At 35.6% G+C, this 14,898-nt stretch overlaps 1 protein-coding gene across 6 annotated transcripts in view; it reads right to left on the reverse strand.

Annotated features, from left to right (window-relative positions):
• NCKAP1 (NCK associated protein 1) overlaps positions 1–14,898 on the reverse strand; it is a 52,851-nt gene that overhangs the window by 24,078 nt on the left and 13,875 nt on the right. For 4 of the 6 annotated variants that reach the window (XM_054636530.2, XM_054636528.2, XM_077181104.1 and 1 more), the window contains 10 exons: positions 7,154–7,246; positions 6,887–6,943; positions 5,723–5,865; positions 5,547–5,637; positions 3,369–3,506; positions 2,654–2,702; positions 1,984–2,140; positions 1,343–1,399; positions 721–817; positions 367–473 (listed from right to left, as the gene is read on the reverse strand). In XM_054636530.2, coding sequence (XP_054492505.1) covers positions 367–473; positions 721–817; positions 1,343–1,399; positions 1,984–2,140; positions 2,654–2,702; positions 3,369–3,506; positions 5,547–5,637; positions 5,723–5,865; positions 6,887–6,943; positions 7,154–7,246 — 989 coding nt within the window. The remainder of the gene's footprint in view (positions 1–366; positions 474–720; positions 818–1,342; positions 1,400–1,983; positions 2,141–2,653; positions 2,703–3,368; positions 3,507–5,546; positions 5,638–5,722; positions 5,866–6,886; positions 6,944–7,153; positions 7,247–14,898) is intronic. The other 2 variants (XM_054636531.2, XM_054636529.2) reach the window with 1 other exon arrangement.

A 14,898-nucleotide genomic window follows, 5' to 3' on the forward strand; every position in this document is an offset into this window, starting at 1 on the left:
CACAATCTACAAATTAACAAATAAAGTTTTTTGAAAGTTTTCTTGCCTCCTTCATTGATTTTATCAATGCAAAATCAATGAAGACACGTGAAAAAAACCTTTATTTTTGACTATTCAAAGTTAAAAAACAAAAGTTATATAAAATATTTCTATTTTATATATGAATTTTCACTGATGTGCTCCAATCTCTAGGACCGTATTTCTAGTTTTATGTTTTGGTGGGACACTTAATATTCCCAAGTAAAAATTTTCTGAACATTCCCAGCTGCTCCATATAGCCAACCTTTTCTGAGATTCCACTGCCTTCAAATTTCTTTTGTCTGTGAAATTCTATTTTTGAAGGAACTGCATTAAAAATGCACATACTTATCTATGAAATCATCTGCGCTCTTCTTTGGCATATTATCTGCATGACGAAGAAGCCAGATAATTTCATCACGAGCAAAGGATAATGCCATAAATACAAAAAGTGCCTGAAAAACAAAAATTGTTCACTTATCAATATATATCAATATATAAACTTATCAATATACACCACAGCTGAATAGGTTGTGCACTCAAGAGGCAACTAGCCTCTAAAACCCAAGAACTTAAAAAACTAAGTAGGTTTTCTCGGAGTGAAGCAAGGAGTTTTGTCCCGCCAAAGAAAATAAAGATTGGATTTACCATTGAGAAACACACTGGTTTTTGCACAAGTGACACCAAAAAAGCTGTCATTACCTTGGGACCCAAGAGGCCTGGCTGGTCAGACAAGACAGTGGCTAGTTCTTTGAGTGCAGAACGTAAAAACTTGCGTCTCTCTCTATGCATTGAACCACTGCATCAAAAGAACATACATTATCCACTATGCCAGACAAAGAATACTTCATTTTCAAGAGCATTTAAAACCAAGCATAGGCAGATTATATTATACCAACTTCACAAGTTCAGAATTTTGAAGAATGTGGTTCAAAAAATTGGAATTCTCATCTCCAATACCATATATTTTTGAAGCATCAATAAATTTAAACCCCAAGTTCTCTGCCCCCTCTTTGTGATGTGCATTTGACTACATTAAAACATTTCTATTTCATCTGCATTGACCTTTTGTAATCAGACAAAACATAACTAATGAATAAACTAAATGCTATCATCCTGATAATCTGAAAACTAATCCAGAACTTGGGAAGTGAAATCCATAATAACATTAAGCAAATCCAGATTTAAAAGAACAATCAGTAAATGATTCATTTGAAAATGCATGACTAATTCTGCATTTGACAGATTCTGTTTGTACAATCCTTATAGCTTTGCTTTATGAAAAGCAATCCTAAAATCAGTCAGAAAACCTTAAGACACTTACGCATGTGAAACAGCAGCTTCTTTGCACTCTCTGATGTCATTGATACGCTTGTTGTAGCTGCAAGTAAAAAGCAGTCACATGTGGTATAAGAGTCAGCAGCACATTTCACAAAGAGCTGAGTGGGACTTGAGAGGAGCTACAATGTTGTAGCAAGCAGGATACAGCAGAAAACACACACCAGCTCCTGAGCAGAGCTAAATGCCAAAACTAGATCCCCAAACCAAAAATCTACTGAAGTGCTCCTGGTGTTTGCTGGTAGAGGTCTCAACTTTGTTTCTGAGTTTTCATATAATGTACTGCAGAATTAGTGGCAGCAAGATGCAATTTTTCAAGCAAACCCAACATTCATTACATCTTTTCCCTTCAGTAAATCAAGATTTGTGGGTGAGATCATTAATCTTAGAGACGTGCCATTTTAGAGACTGATTCACCAGGCTTTCAGAACTGAGATAAATAAAGGTGTGGTGGTTATGAAATCAGGCCCCTAAAACTTATGCATTAAGGAAACAGTCAAGATACCAAGCAAAATATTTGTGTACCTAAGCCAAACTTATATGAAACAGAAGTAATCTGTTTGAAACAGTCCTTCAAGAAATATGGTGTTTTTTAGCAGAGATTCTGAAAGAAGAACAAAAACTTACCCTCTTATGTTTACAAACAAATCTTCTGCAGCTTTGTGAATATGGAACACTTCGTCTCGAAAGAGAGCCAAGCAAGAGCTGCTTTGAAGTGCAAGTTTCCAAAGATTCAAAGCTGTAGCATCACTATTAAGGATTCCATGGCACAAAATAAATCCAACTTCAAAAGTTCACATTGATGTATGTCACAAATCAGATGCACAAAGACAGTAAGAGAACAGTGAGATGATTATGTACTTTATATAAATAGTTTGCATAGATCATTAATAAACTCTTTAATGTATAACATTTTCCAATATATAAAAAATACCTCCCTCCCCACTTCTAATGGAAGCATTTTTGCAATATTTGTGTGAAATTAATTACTTTATGCTGGAGTATAAAATAATGAGGTATGCTGATACTACTTGACTACTTTCATCAAATTACTGAAGCCCCCACTTCCAGTCAAAGTCTGGAACAAACTGATGCACATGCATGATTTGGCAGCACGTGCCAAATTCTAGCTTCACTGCATAATAGTACAAATGAAATTTAATCAAGCTATTAATTGTACAGTTACAATTACAGTTAATTAATACAGCTATTGTACAGTACAGAAAGCAAGTAGTCTTAAATGTTAACCAATTTTTTTTTAATGCAACCATGAGCTGTTTCAGAGTATTTTACTCACAAATGATCCATTTTTCCATTGCATCCAGAGATAGGTATTCACATGGCATCTGTTAAAAGAACAGTAATTTGTAGCATACTAGTTATAAGGACTTCTTAGCAAAAAGGGACAAACAAAGCCTTAAATGCTGATCATAGAAGGCCACTGACCACTAACAGTGATTCAGTGTTTCAGCACTTCAGAAACTGAGGGTTAGAATATTAAGTGAGCTTCCATACCCTCCAAAATCTTGAACAAATTTTGACAAATATTTATTTTCAATAAACATTGTATTTAACAATATTCAAGAATTGAAAGCTTTTGATGGATACTAATCCCAACCTGACAGCCATTAAAGCTTCAATTTTTTTCAGAAAGATAACCATTGCTATCACAGCTGAGGCAGCAAGTGCAAACATAAATTTTAAAGGAAGGACCAGCTGTGATTTCCAGTCTCCTGGCTCACAAACACCTAAGAGGGTACTCAGGATTCCTCCCTTTTACAACTGCAGAAGTTAACATTGCTTCCCCTCATCTTCTGGTCAACAAATTACTGAAGCTGAAGGCACAAGTTAATGTAACAGAAACTTTACTTAATGAGAGAAAACATTCCCCCTGTTCTAATCAGCGTATTTACTTCTCTGATGAAAAGTCACATAGAAGTAATCCAACAGACAATTATTTGACAGAAAACCTTACTTAACTCTATCACAGAATGTAAATTAAAAGAGCATACTGTGTCAGACTGTGCAGGATTGAGCATTGTGCTGGGGGCACTGATGAGGCTCAGCAGTTGTGCGTTTCTCCACTGGTCAGCTGAGAGATTTCGTCGAGGATAGACCATCTGGAGTGAAATCAGAGCATCTGAAAGGGACTAGAAAGCAGGCTCATGATTAGTTGGAATGGTCAGTACTGTTTCATCAGCAGAGCTGTTTCCTCAGCATTATTACTAACAGTCATCAAAACATTTTAGTGAACTAGTTTTGAAATTAAACATAAGGTTAAATCCCATTGCACCTAGACTACTCCAGGCTAGAGGAAGGATGCAAAGAAGGAAGAGTTTGATTTCTATTATTTTAGTTAGAGTTACAAAATTCTGAGTTCAGAATTAGAGGACATGGAAAAATAAGGCATAAAATAAAGCACAAAAGCCCTCTCACACACAACTGGAAGTTGTCCATTACTTATTCAAGCATCCCAGTTGCTGTGCTACTCCCTTCCCTGCCACTTCCTTTGGTATGTCTTTCCCCATGGTAGCAAACTCTAATTCTTTTGAGCAGATACTGTCTGCAGGAATATCTCTGTAGCAAATTAAGCTTATCTGGGAAAGTGTATCCTAAGTCTTTCCCCTGACTTTTTTATCAATAGTGGTGTTTGAATGAATCCTCAGGGAGCCAGATCTGAACAGTGTGAGAGCAGAGGAGGTCACGCAGGCCAAAAAACCTAAGTCATCTGCCAAAGCTAAATGTCAAGGACTAAACAAATAATAAACAAATACAAAGGACTAAACAAATACAAAGGACTAGTTTGCTGCAAAGCAGTGGGATTACACTGACAACTTCAGTGTGCAGTTCCACGAGAGTGCAGCCCAAGAATGTTTCTGTAGAGCAGCACCTGAAAAGATCCCTGATCCAATTTATGCTTCTAGCACAGAATAATCACAAGAGCAAAAATTGGACTGAAAGGCATCTTTACAAAGGTGTCAATGGAATGGACTGATCCACTATTAAAGACAAGAGCATAAACAAAGATAATACTGAGAAGTAAAGCATCTTTGCTAAAATGTGCATTAGAAAAGATTACTTGTAAATGAGAGCATTAGCTAAGTGAGTCTTAACAAGACAGGAATCATGGAAAACATAACACCAATAAGATTACAGACAAGTTAGAAGTATTGGAAACTATTTCACTTCAGAGCACTTAGGAAAGTAGCTGGAAAGCTCTGAACTTCTAGTGACAATACTGAAAAGTTTAAGGAAATCAAGAAAAATCTAGAAAGGAAATGAGAGAAGGAAAACACAACCAGTACTAAACCTCAAAATAGGTAAAGAAAAATCCAAACCTTAAAAACTTTAAGTTATTACTTAGAATTTAACTTAAGCTACTGCTGAAGATTCCAAAGTAAATTGTAACTGTTAAGCAATTAATTTGCAAGCATCTAGAAAGTAATGTCTTTATAACAGTTGGTCAGTCCTGATCAGAGAAATTTAGTTTGCTTTGACAGAATAACAAATCTAGTGAGCAAATGGGAAGTGATAAGATATACTTTGGCAAGGCTTCTGTAACTTTTCCAAGATATTCTTACATGAAAATAGAGCCTAAATCTCAGAACTACAACACAATCAACAGTGTGAGAACAGAAACTTAGAAACATCTGTACAGAAAGGACTAAAGGAATTGAGCTCCTTTAACTCAGTGAAGGCAACTCAGCAGTATCAGCTTTTGAGTACAGGAGCTACTGCTAAAGAGGCAGTGGTGATCTCCTGGACTCCCAGTTTAAGGACAATCCAAAGCAAAGCCCCTTAGGTTACAAAACAGAAAATCACATTCATCTAGGATGGTAACAGAGCAAAACAACCAACATCACAGAAACATTGTGAATCTCTTTAACTTCAAGCTACAAGCTAACACAAAACACAAAAGTAGTTATTCTCAGATGATCCACAACTGATTTTTAATTAATTTCTAATCCTTAGTGAATAGATTGGCACCCTACTAATGGACTTATGATTCCTGTATTTCTGCAGATTGTGCTTTTTAATCAACCCCAGCCCTAGATACTCAATGTAAGCAGAAATCTCAGATAAAATTTATACCAAATGGCCTTCAACAAAACAAACTCTTGCACATTTATTTTTTATCACTGTTTCTCCCAATTAACGTTACTGCATGCCTGTGAAAAGTAGTTACATACTTTACTGTGAGGTACAAATTCCTCCATCATTTTCTTTAAAGGATTTTCATAATCCACAATCATCTGGCCAAGGCGTGGATATTCTCTGTCACTAAAAGCAACAACAAACAATTCATGAGGTGTAGCTGTTGCTATCATTAACATCATACACATCTTTCATACAATCAATTTTTTACCTTGCTCCATGTGTCATTTCATGGGCATAGTTATACAGTCCAATGATAGCCTTCCTTTCTTCAATTCGAGACAGCAGTATCATTAGAGTTGTGTAGGTTATAATCAAATCTAGGTAGTTCTTTGTTAAATCAAAGTTTACAGTCTAGAAATGAAAACCAGTAAATTATCATTTAACAACTTTTAGAAACAAGCATAACCCATTTTTCCTTACATTTCCACCAACTTTCAGCGTTTTTAAATGCTGTCTTTTGAACAAAGTTCTTGTTCTGGTGGCATGTGACTCTGTATAACCTTTATTTATTCATTCAGATTCCCAGAGTTGTTTGCACTCAAGAAAGCAAAGCATCCAAATAAATCCTGCCAGGCTTAAGTGTCACAGATTACCTGACAGACAGAACAACTTTTCTTGTTTACCTAGCAGTCAGCAGTGCCATGCCTATGAACTGTATTTTAATAAGACCCAAATGTAAAAGAGTAGCACATATCCCACTGGCCTTGTAACATCATTCCACAGAACACACACCTGCTCCTTTTTCACATTATGAATCTAAGTTGGCCAAATTCAAAATAATGACAAAAACTAACAAGGTGACATTAAGAACATTAAGAAAGTTGAAACCAACAGGAAAAAGTGTTGGAGATTTTCTTTTGGGAGCCTTCTTTCTAAGATTGTTTGGGGATGGGTTTTTTGGTTGGTTTTTTTGTTTGTTTTGGTTTGGTTTTTTGTTGGGTTTTTTGGGTGGGGGCTGGTGGTTTTGTTTTAAATGTAAGACTTCTAGATGCTTTTGTAGTTGCTTTAGTCAACCCCAAAAATGACCTCCTCACACAGCTTAGGTGGACAGCAGTAATAGCCTTGTCTTGTGAGTCTCACAAGGCATAAGCATAGAGATGTGACTAGGAATTAACTTGCAGATGCAATAAATCAAAAATTACTGAAAAAATTTTATGTTTGGCAGCAATACTGTTACTACTGTTCATAAGAAGACTACTAAGAAAGGTCTATCTCTCTATTATAAAAGTTAGAAATGTGAATCCTATGTTGTTTTTATTTCTCTTGCACTTATAACTGGAGATGTGATATTTCCTGGAGTAACAAAAACAAGTCCTTCTCCCCACATGACTCTGAATATAACATTTTTGGAAGTTTAAACCTAGAAACTTACAATATCAAAGAAGACTTGGCAAACATCAATAGTGTTCAGCAGCTCACAGACATGGTCCTTGAAAAACAAAGGAATAACTTTAGTTTAAAAAAATAAAAAGATCTAATTAAATCATGTTACTATGATTAGTGATGGAACTTCATTTTTTTTTTTTTACTTGAAGAACAGAACTTCAAGTTCAGCTATTTCATTATATAGTGTTATTTCATCAATACAATTACAGAAACCTAATGTGACAGAACAATTTACACATTTGTAATGCCTTACCTTAAATTCCATAACATCAACGAACGTGAAGTAGTATAATGCCAGGTTCTTCAAAATCTCTGATTTTTCTTTCTGGAGCTGAGCAAGCTGTTGCTAAAAGAGAAACATAAACATGCACACTGTTCTTAGAAGATCTTGAGAAGACTGCTGCAAAGTAATACCTGTGAAGCGCAGAGAAACCACCAGGCTATGCAAAGAAGCTGGAACATTGTTTTTCTAAGACTGAGGTTCTGTGTGTGTCAAATACACAGAGTTCTCAGCACTGATCATTTTAACAGCTGCCCACTACATTTTGAAGATAAAAGTTACATTAGTACACATTAGTACCAGAGTCATATTGTTTAGCTCAGCTAGAGATGAAAATGGTAGTCAGGAGAAGTGTTATGTTATCACATATGTATAATTTGCAAAAGCAGAACAGTACATGAGCACAAATCAGTATGCCAAAACCAAAATAATTATGTTACTTGAGGTGGAAGAAAATAAGGTGGCAGGTTACAAACTTTACTACAGAAAAACATTATGCTTTTAAATTCTGAACTTACCAAAAAGAATATCCAGGCAAAGCCACGTTAAGCATGCAAAATAAAATGTAGATACAAACATAAAATACAGTAACGGTTCTTTGACCAGTTCCATATAAACACAATAATACATTCAAACAAAAGCAACAAAATAAAGAAACATAAAAGAAGCCAAACACTAGCATTAGACACTTGTGGATAAAATGGAAGAGGCAAACGTGAATACAAAGGTAAAATAATTCACATGGATTTATTTTTATATATATTTTAAACAGACAATGAAATACTATTTATTTTAAAAGATTTTCTGAAGGAACAGGATTGATCACTTAGACAATTAAGAACACAGAAAAGCAGCTGTTAGTGAACAGCCATTCTGTTTATCTATGTATGACAGTCTCAAAGCACTGCAAGTATCCAAATATTTAACTGGCAATATCCAGCTACAAGTTGCATCTCCTTCCTGATACAGGAATTGAAATGAGTTAAAGCATAGGAACAATAGGAAAAAGTGCCCTCCAAAAATCTGCAAGATTTTAAATAAAAGATGATCAAATTAAATAACATCTTTTTCTCAACAAGAGCAATCAATTATAAGACAGATTAAAAAATTGCTTCAAATTGATTAGCTTATTTTCATGAGAGGTTAGAACTCACTATGCTTTTTCAGCTCACTCTCTTTTATAAAGCTGTGCTCTGTATTCTCAGTTTTATGAATTTAGAAGAATTTTGATGCTTTACATAAAACAAACTGCCTGGACCACAAAGGTAAGATAAGTTTAGTTTCTCTCCTCTGAACTTTCAGAGGTGATGAAGATTTTTTAGAAGTCTTGAGCCATAACACTTTCATTATTGCCATGGAAGACAAGAATAGTCAGTTATGAGCCAATCAGAATGGCTACATTATAAAATCCTCCTGTCTACTCTTAAACCATGGCAAAGGATTGGACTTGGAATGCCTGCCTATTATTTAAGTCTCTTCCACACAGCCATCAGCTGAGGCTTAATTGAAAGAGGTGCAAGTACATGTGTTCATTTTGTAACTTGCCCTGATAAATCTCATGCACCAGGAAATAGGTTATTCCCATTTCATGTGCTGCTGTACAAAAACCTGTTTTCAAATCCCAAGACTTGTATTTTGATCCTCAGCATGAGGCTTAAAACTGGAGTTTTTCCAGTATACAGCTTTAACTTCAACTTCCTTGAGCTCAGAAAATGAAGGATGCAGCATCAGCACACAAGACTCCAGAGGTCCAGGATGGCTGTGCAGCTCCAGCACACCTTCAGACCAGCTTGTGCCTACACCTGGAATCACTCCAGAGGAAAATCTGCTTTCTACTTTCAGGACTGCTCCATCACTCAACAGTTCTTACACAATGAAAACTCAGTTAAGATGAGTGGTTTTAATTTTGGACCCTGGCCCTAGCACTTCAAGCCTTTCTTGAGTTTGTAGAAGACTAAGCAGAAATAGAGGGTTTTTTTCTGTGCAACTAATACAAGTGTGACCCAGATGAATCTGAGAAGTCCTTTCAAGAATTTTCAGGAAGAGATGACAGGGTGTGATCCACAAGTAAGATCATTTCTAGTGCAGAGAAAAAACAAAACCAGAACTCACTATCACTGCACACCCCCTTAACAGCATTTTTTCCACTGCAATCCTAAATCATAGTAAGCAAGGTGCAGTGCTAAAGGAGACTCAAAATTATAAGTTGCTGTACACCTATTTTTGGCAAAACAAATAGAAACTGAATGGCCACTCCTACAGGACATTCCATTTCAAGCCACAATATGTGAAATGGGGAGATATGGCAAGAAGGGAGATGGTGCTGGGAACTATGATCACAAAAGAAATAATAAATTTTCAGAAATTCTGTGAAGTTGTACAGAGTATAGGGAGGTATCTGCCACACTCAGCTAAGGATTATGGAAATCATAGCTGTGTATTCTTACGTGTAAATATTTCTGGGAATATAGGTAACAAGATAAGTGATGTTAAAACTTTCCTAGAGAGTTGAGATGATTATTCTTTGAATGCTGAGTGTTGAGGGGGTCAGTAAACTCTTATTTAAAACAGTAGTACCAAAACAATATATAAACTAACTGTTATGTCAGTAGAGGGCAAATAGTTCAATTTATGGAGCACAGCCTGATCAGTGATGTTTAGAAGAACAGCTTACAAGCATGCAGTGTCTTGGATGTTTATTTGCTTCTTTATCATTCAAGAATGTGGGTGTAACTCTTTGCACAACCACAGCATTAAAACTTTCCATTACTAATTATTAACTTCTAAACATCTGTTTAGAAGTTGCTGGTGCTATATTGAGTTGTATTTGGTTTGAGGCTTTTTTCCTTAGCCTGCAACTCATTATTGAAGTTTCCAATAACCAACAAAATAAGGTATATCCTAAAATAGGATAAACTGAAGAAATAACTCTTTAAACATCAAAAAATTATTTTTACTATACCTGACTGCCTTATAGACTGGAAGTGGTTTATTGATTCTTAGAGAATTTGAAGGACAAATTATAACAAAAGTATTTTTGTTGAATGAGGTGAATTAGATTTAAGACCTATGAAAATCTGTAGAATTTTCAGCATAATATGGCAAGATCAAAAAAACTCTCAAATAATTAATCTGAGACTATTTATTTTGTCTATTAACAAAATACCACATCCCTGATGATGTTTGAATATTATTTATAAATAAGAAAGAGTACCTGCAGGAGAAGGAACTGATCTTTAACTTGTGCTTTTCCTTCTTTATATTAAATCCCAAAGATCCTTACACAGTCAATTATGTCAGAGAAAGTACATTAAGAGAAGAAAAAAAATTGAAAAATGCAAGACAGCCTCACTTAAAGCTTATATGAATGCCTCAGACAAGGGAGAAATGATGCAAGCCTGGCATATTAATCATGTGAATAAATACCAATTCAATACAATGGCTCACAAAAAATATGAGACAATTAAAAGAGGTTGTTCAGAGAGTTTAATGTGAGCAAAAGCAAATTGTACCCCTAGTCCTGCATTATTTTATCATGTTTATTTGACTGGCAGTAGCAGTATGTGAATAAATGGCTTATTTCATGATCTGGAAATAGACAGTACAAAGGTGAATTTTCTGCTTATATTAGTGTGATATTTTTCCTGCAAGTCTGATCATGAAACACTTGTATTTGTTTTCTACAATACAACACCACAGATATTACCATGTCCTCAGCAAAAATACCATCAACTCAATCTCACCAGCTGGAATATAAGCCCCAAAAAGCACTATTATAAATTCTGACTGTTACTGTCATTTGTTACACTCACTATGCTTGTCACCTACAGAGTCTTTAGATGAACATTTGAAAAAGTCAATTAATTTGACCAAAGTTCTGTGTCTAGAAAATCCATAGCAGAGCAACAGGGAAAAATAGAAACATCTAATAAAATGAAAAAAAATTAGTTTTAAATTCTGTAAATTAACTCTAGAATGATGGACGTGTCCTTGGTTTGCTTATTTGCAATTAAAAGCAGTTTCTGAAGTACTGTGCTGCCTATAAAAAGATAAAATAGAATATTTAACATGTTTACTAACTAATGTATGTCTACCTACAAGGTCTGCTTTAGTTTGTGTTCAAGTTTCTAGCACTAAGTTAACTGTTTTGAAAAGGAAATAGCCACCTGTGATGCTCCAGAACTGTTACCATTCCCAGGGAATTAATAAGGGCAGACAACTGGAGCAGGGAGGTTTCTCTTTAAAAACTCATCTACCTCTCAGCTGTAAAAAACAGATTCCCCATTCTCTCACCTTCGTTTACAATTTTTCCAATATTTTTACAATTCAGACAATTTTTTGAATGCCATCTCAGTGGGGTTTTTTTGTTTATTTTCTTGGTTTTAAGGGCCAAGCTCTTAAACTGTCAATCATTAAAGCAAAGAGAGTTTGAGTGGATGAAGGAGAGGGTAAAGTGTTGCACACAAATTCACTCCTCTGCAGGTATTGCAGACACCATGAGGCAACGAGCAAGCAAAATTGATTTACCTTGGCAAGTGACTTGTATGGATTTACATCAATTACAGCAGTGTTCTACAGTGATTTATTACAAATAATCATAAAAAAATACACGGTTTGGATGTTATTCTATCTTTAATTCAGGCCCAGTCAAAGGTCAAACCAAGAAAATAAACTTTGTAGCTGACAGCACTTACATTTTGAAAAAAAATGTTACATTATGAGAATTCTGTTTGGTGAAACATTTGGAAGAGATTTCAGGATTTCACATGACCTCTTAGAATTGCTATGAAAAAAATGCTCACTCACAAATGCCTGTTAATACTGAAAAACTTTATATACTATATTCTGTTATATAGGATAATTCATTTTAAGTCAGTCTTACACCTGTAGCAACTGAAGACATCAGACACACTCCTGCATACAAAACAAGCACAGTAAGTATGGTAGTATCAAAGCAAGGCAATTACAATTTTGAATTTTTAGCAAAAATGTAGATAAAATTTTGTTATTTGTAGATGATTTCCATGTTCTTGTGAAATTAACTATCTTTATCATATTCTATTCTCAAGCATAAGACATCCTAACTGTTCATAGAAAGCTGACCAGAGAATAATTGCTCATCATCTGACTTCACTCATGCAGGGGAACATCCATAACTTCAACTGCTGCCTCAGTGACTTCTGGAAAATTTATCTCTTTACCACTATCAGTTCCCTCAGCAAGAGCAGAGGTGAAAAAGCAGCTGTGCATGGCACCCCCTTACCTGGGAAAGCTTTTAACCTTCATGGAAAAGGCTACTTGGGTTTTATGGCAGAATTTAGGGAGTTGGGGGTTTTTTGCTTAAGCAAGCTGGAAGTTATCTGGAAAGTCAAGTCTTCCATGCAAGAGATCTAAGACCCCAGAAAGGTGGACAAAAATATTACCATTTACTGAATAAGGGGTAAATTAAGAAAACAGCTGTGATAGCTTTAAGGACCATATAATTTCCTCAAAAATATATGACCAGTGAAAAGGGATTACCAATGCATGAGGCAGCAGAGCTGAGACTCCAAAGTTACTTTTCCAGAGATGATAGTTTCTAAATGATCTTCATTAGTGCTATGAAAATTACAATACTAAATGCTTCATTAGAAACAAGCAAACAAATGACATTTTCCTTGAGAACCTGTAGCACTTGCAGGGCCGAAAGTAAAAACTTGGAAAATCAGGTTATTTATTTGTATTAAGTGTTCTGAAAAAGACTAATTACTGGAAGCACCTATCACAAATTAAAAATCAAGACTGGTTATGAAGTGTGGGTTTTAAGTTTTTTTTAATAGAAGAAAGCATTTAATAAAAGCATGGATTAATGACTACTAATAAGCTTTAGCCAAGGAGGTTCAGACACTCTGTGCCCACACCACCTCTCCCACACCCATCTAATTTGTATGTAACCAGCTTGTTGTGAAGTGAAACTGTGAAAGGCACAGGGGGCAAACCAAACACACACTGGGATCTAAAAGGGAAAAGGCAAAAATTCAAAAAAATAAAGTGAACTAATTCAAAACTATAGATCCTAGCCCAAGTAGACTGGAAATGCTCACACTGCTTATCAAAGTGATCTCATTTCCAGTCCCCACAGACACAATACAGCAGAAAATTAGTCAATACAAAACAAAAATGGAATTGATATGAACAATACTGAGAACATACCTACTAGGTGATGAAGACTAGCATTATTTGGAAAACAGATCTTTCTCTCACTAACCATACACTGAGAAACTTCTAAGTGATGCTTCACTGGTCTGCTTTGTGCTAAGCAATGAGTGAACTTCAATTTTTTCCAAGAGACATGTAAAAAAATAAGTTTTTCTACAAGGAAATTGCTGAGGAACAAACCAAGAAAAAGGTATGTTCAAGAAAGAAGACAAGATATTCCCACTACTTGTTCTATGGGGTGTTTGGGAAAGCAGAGGGGGAGCTACAACTTCATCCCATAAAGACATGGAGCTTTACCTGCACAGGCAGCAGACTTATCAAATCCTACTCACAAGCTACAAAAAATTTCTGTCCTTTCTCTCTGCATCTCCAGTTCCCCACAGTGAGGTATTTTATTCTGGTTTTAAAAGGTATTAAGTATTAGCATTGACTGAGAACAGAGTAACTTTTAGGTCCTACAACATTTTTTTTGAGTTCACTGTGACAAGAACCTCACATGTACCCCCTTAGAAGAGGATGAAGTCTAAATAGCTATCAGAAAAATCTGGCTGCTTCTGCATCCCTTACTTTGGAACAATCCTTTTGAAGCCAGGCCAGGAAATTCAGTAACAATAAATGCTGCTCTGAGTCAATACAAGCACAAGCAGATCACGCACCTGACCAAGAACAACAGTGCTAAAAAGTTTTTGAAAGCCATCTGCAGCTTAGAAGGCTTTTTCAAAACAAAGCTTTAGTCAATTTATAATAATTATAAATAGTAAAGCTCTCCCAAACACAGAAGAAATTTTCCTTTCAACCAGCACTTTATCTTGTTTCTCACTTTTTGAATCTTTCAAATTTTGGCTTATATTTTTGTTTATTCCTTCCTTTGCAGGTTATTTCATACAGTGTGCAGCAGTACTACCCTGGTGGCCTATTTCATTAACAGTTTAAGAGCCTGGTCTAACTGCACAATTTCAAGATGTGATTCACCATGGTTATTGGAAAAGAAAGGGCAGGTGTAAGACATCACAGGGACTGCCCTCGAACAATGGGAGACAGAGTTATGAACTGATAAGGTGCAGAGTTGTCTATAATTAATCCTCTGGAAAATTAACTACTCCATTTAATTTTCCAGCCTGATCAGCCACTTCCCTGTTTGAACTGCCCACAATCTTTCACTCTCAGTACAATACTGAAAACCAGCAACTGTCAGACATTGCTCTGATGACTCAGCACGTCAAACACTGAAGGAGGAACAAACCAGGAACTCGGTTTTCCATGGATAAAGATGTAAAAGATACCAATAGCAAATATAACAGAATTACTTGTTTCAACAGAAGGAAAATTCTGATTACAGCAAACACTGCTCATACTCCTCAATCAAATGTCTTGCTCATTTCTAAGACACTAAACACTGTAGATGACAATACCTGAGAAAAAACAGTTAAAATAGGTCAAAAAAAATCAAAAAAGCTGGCACTACCTATTCTCTAAAAGTGAATGCAAGCCTGTTCAGCACCATCACCTACTGACATGTT

The sequence above is a fragment of the Agelaius phoeniceus genome, chromosome 7, assembly GCF_051311805.1.
Source record: "Agelaius phoeniceus isolate bAgePho1 chromosome 7, bAgePho1.hap1, whole genome shotgun sequence".
NCBI classification, from domain to species: domain Eukaryota; kingdom Metazoa; phylum Chordata; class Aves; order Passeriformes; family Icteridae; genus Agelaius; species Agelaius phoeniceus.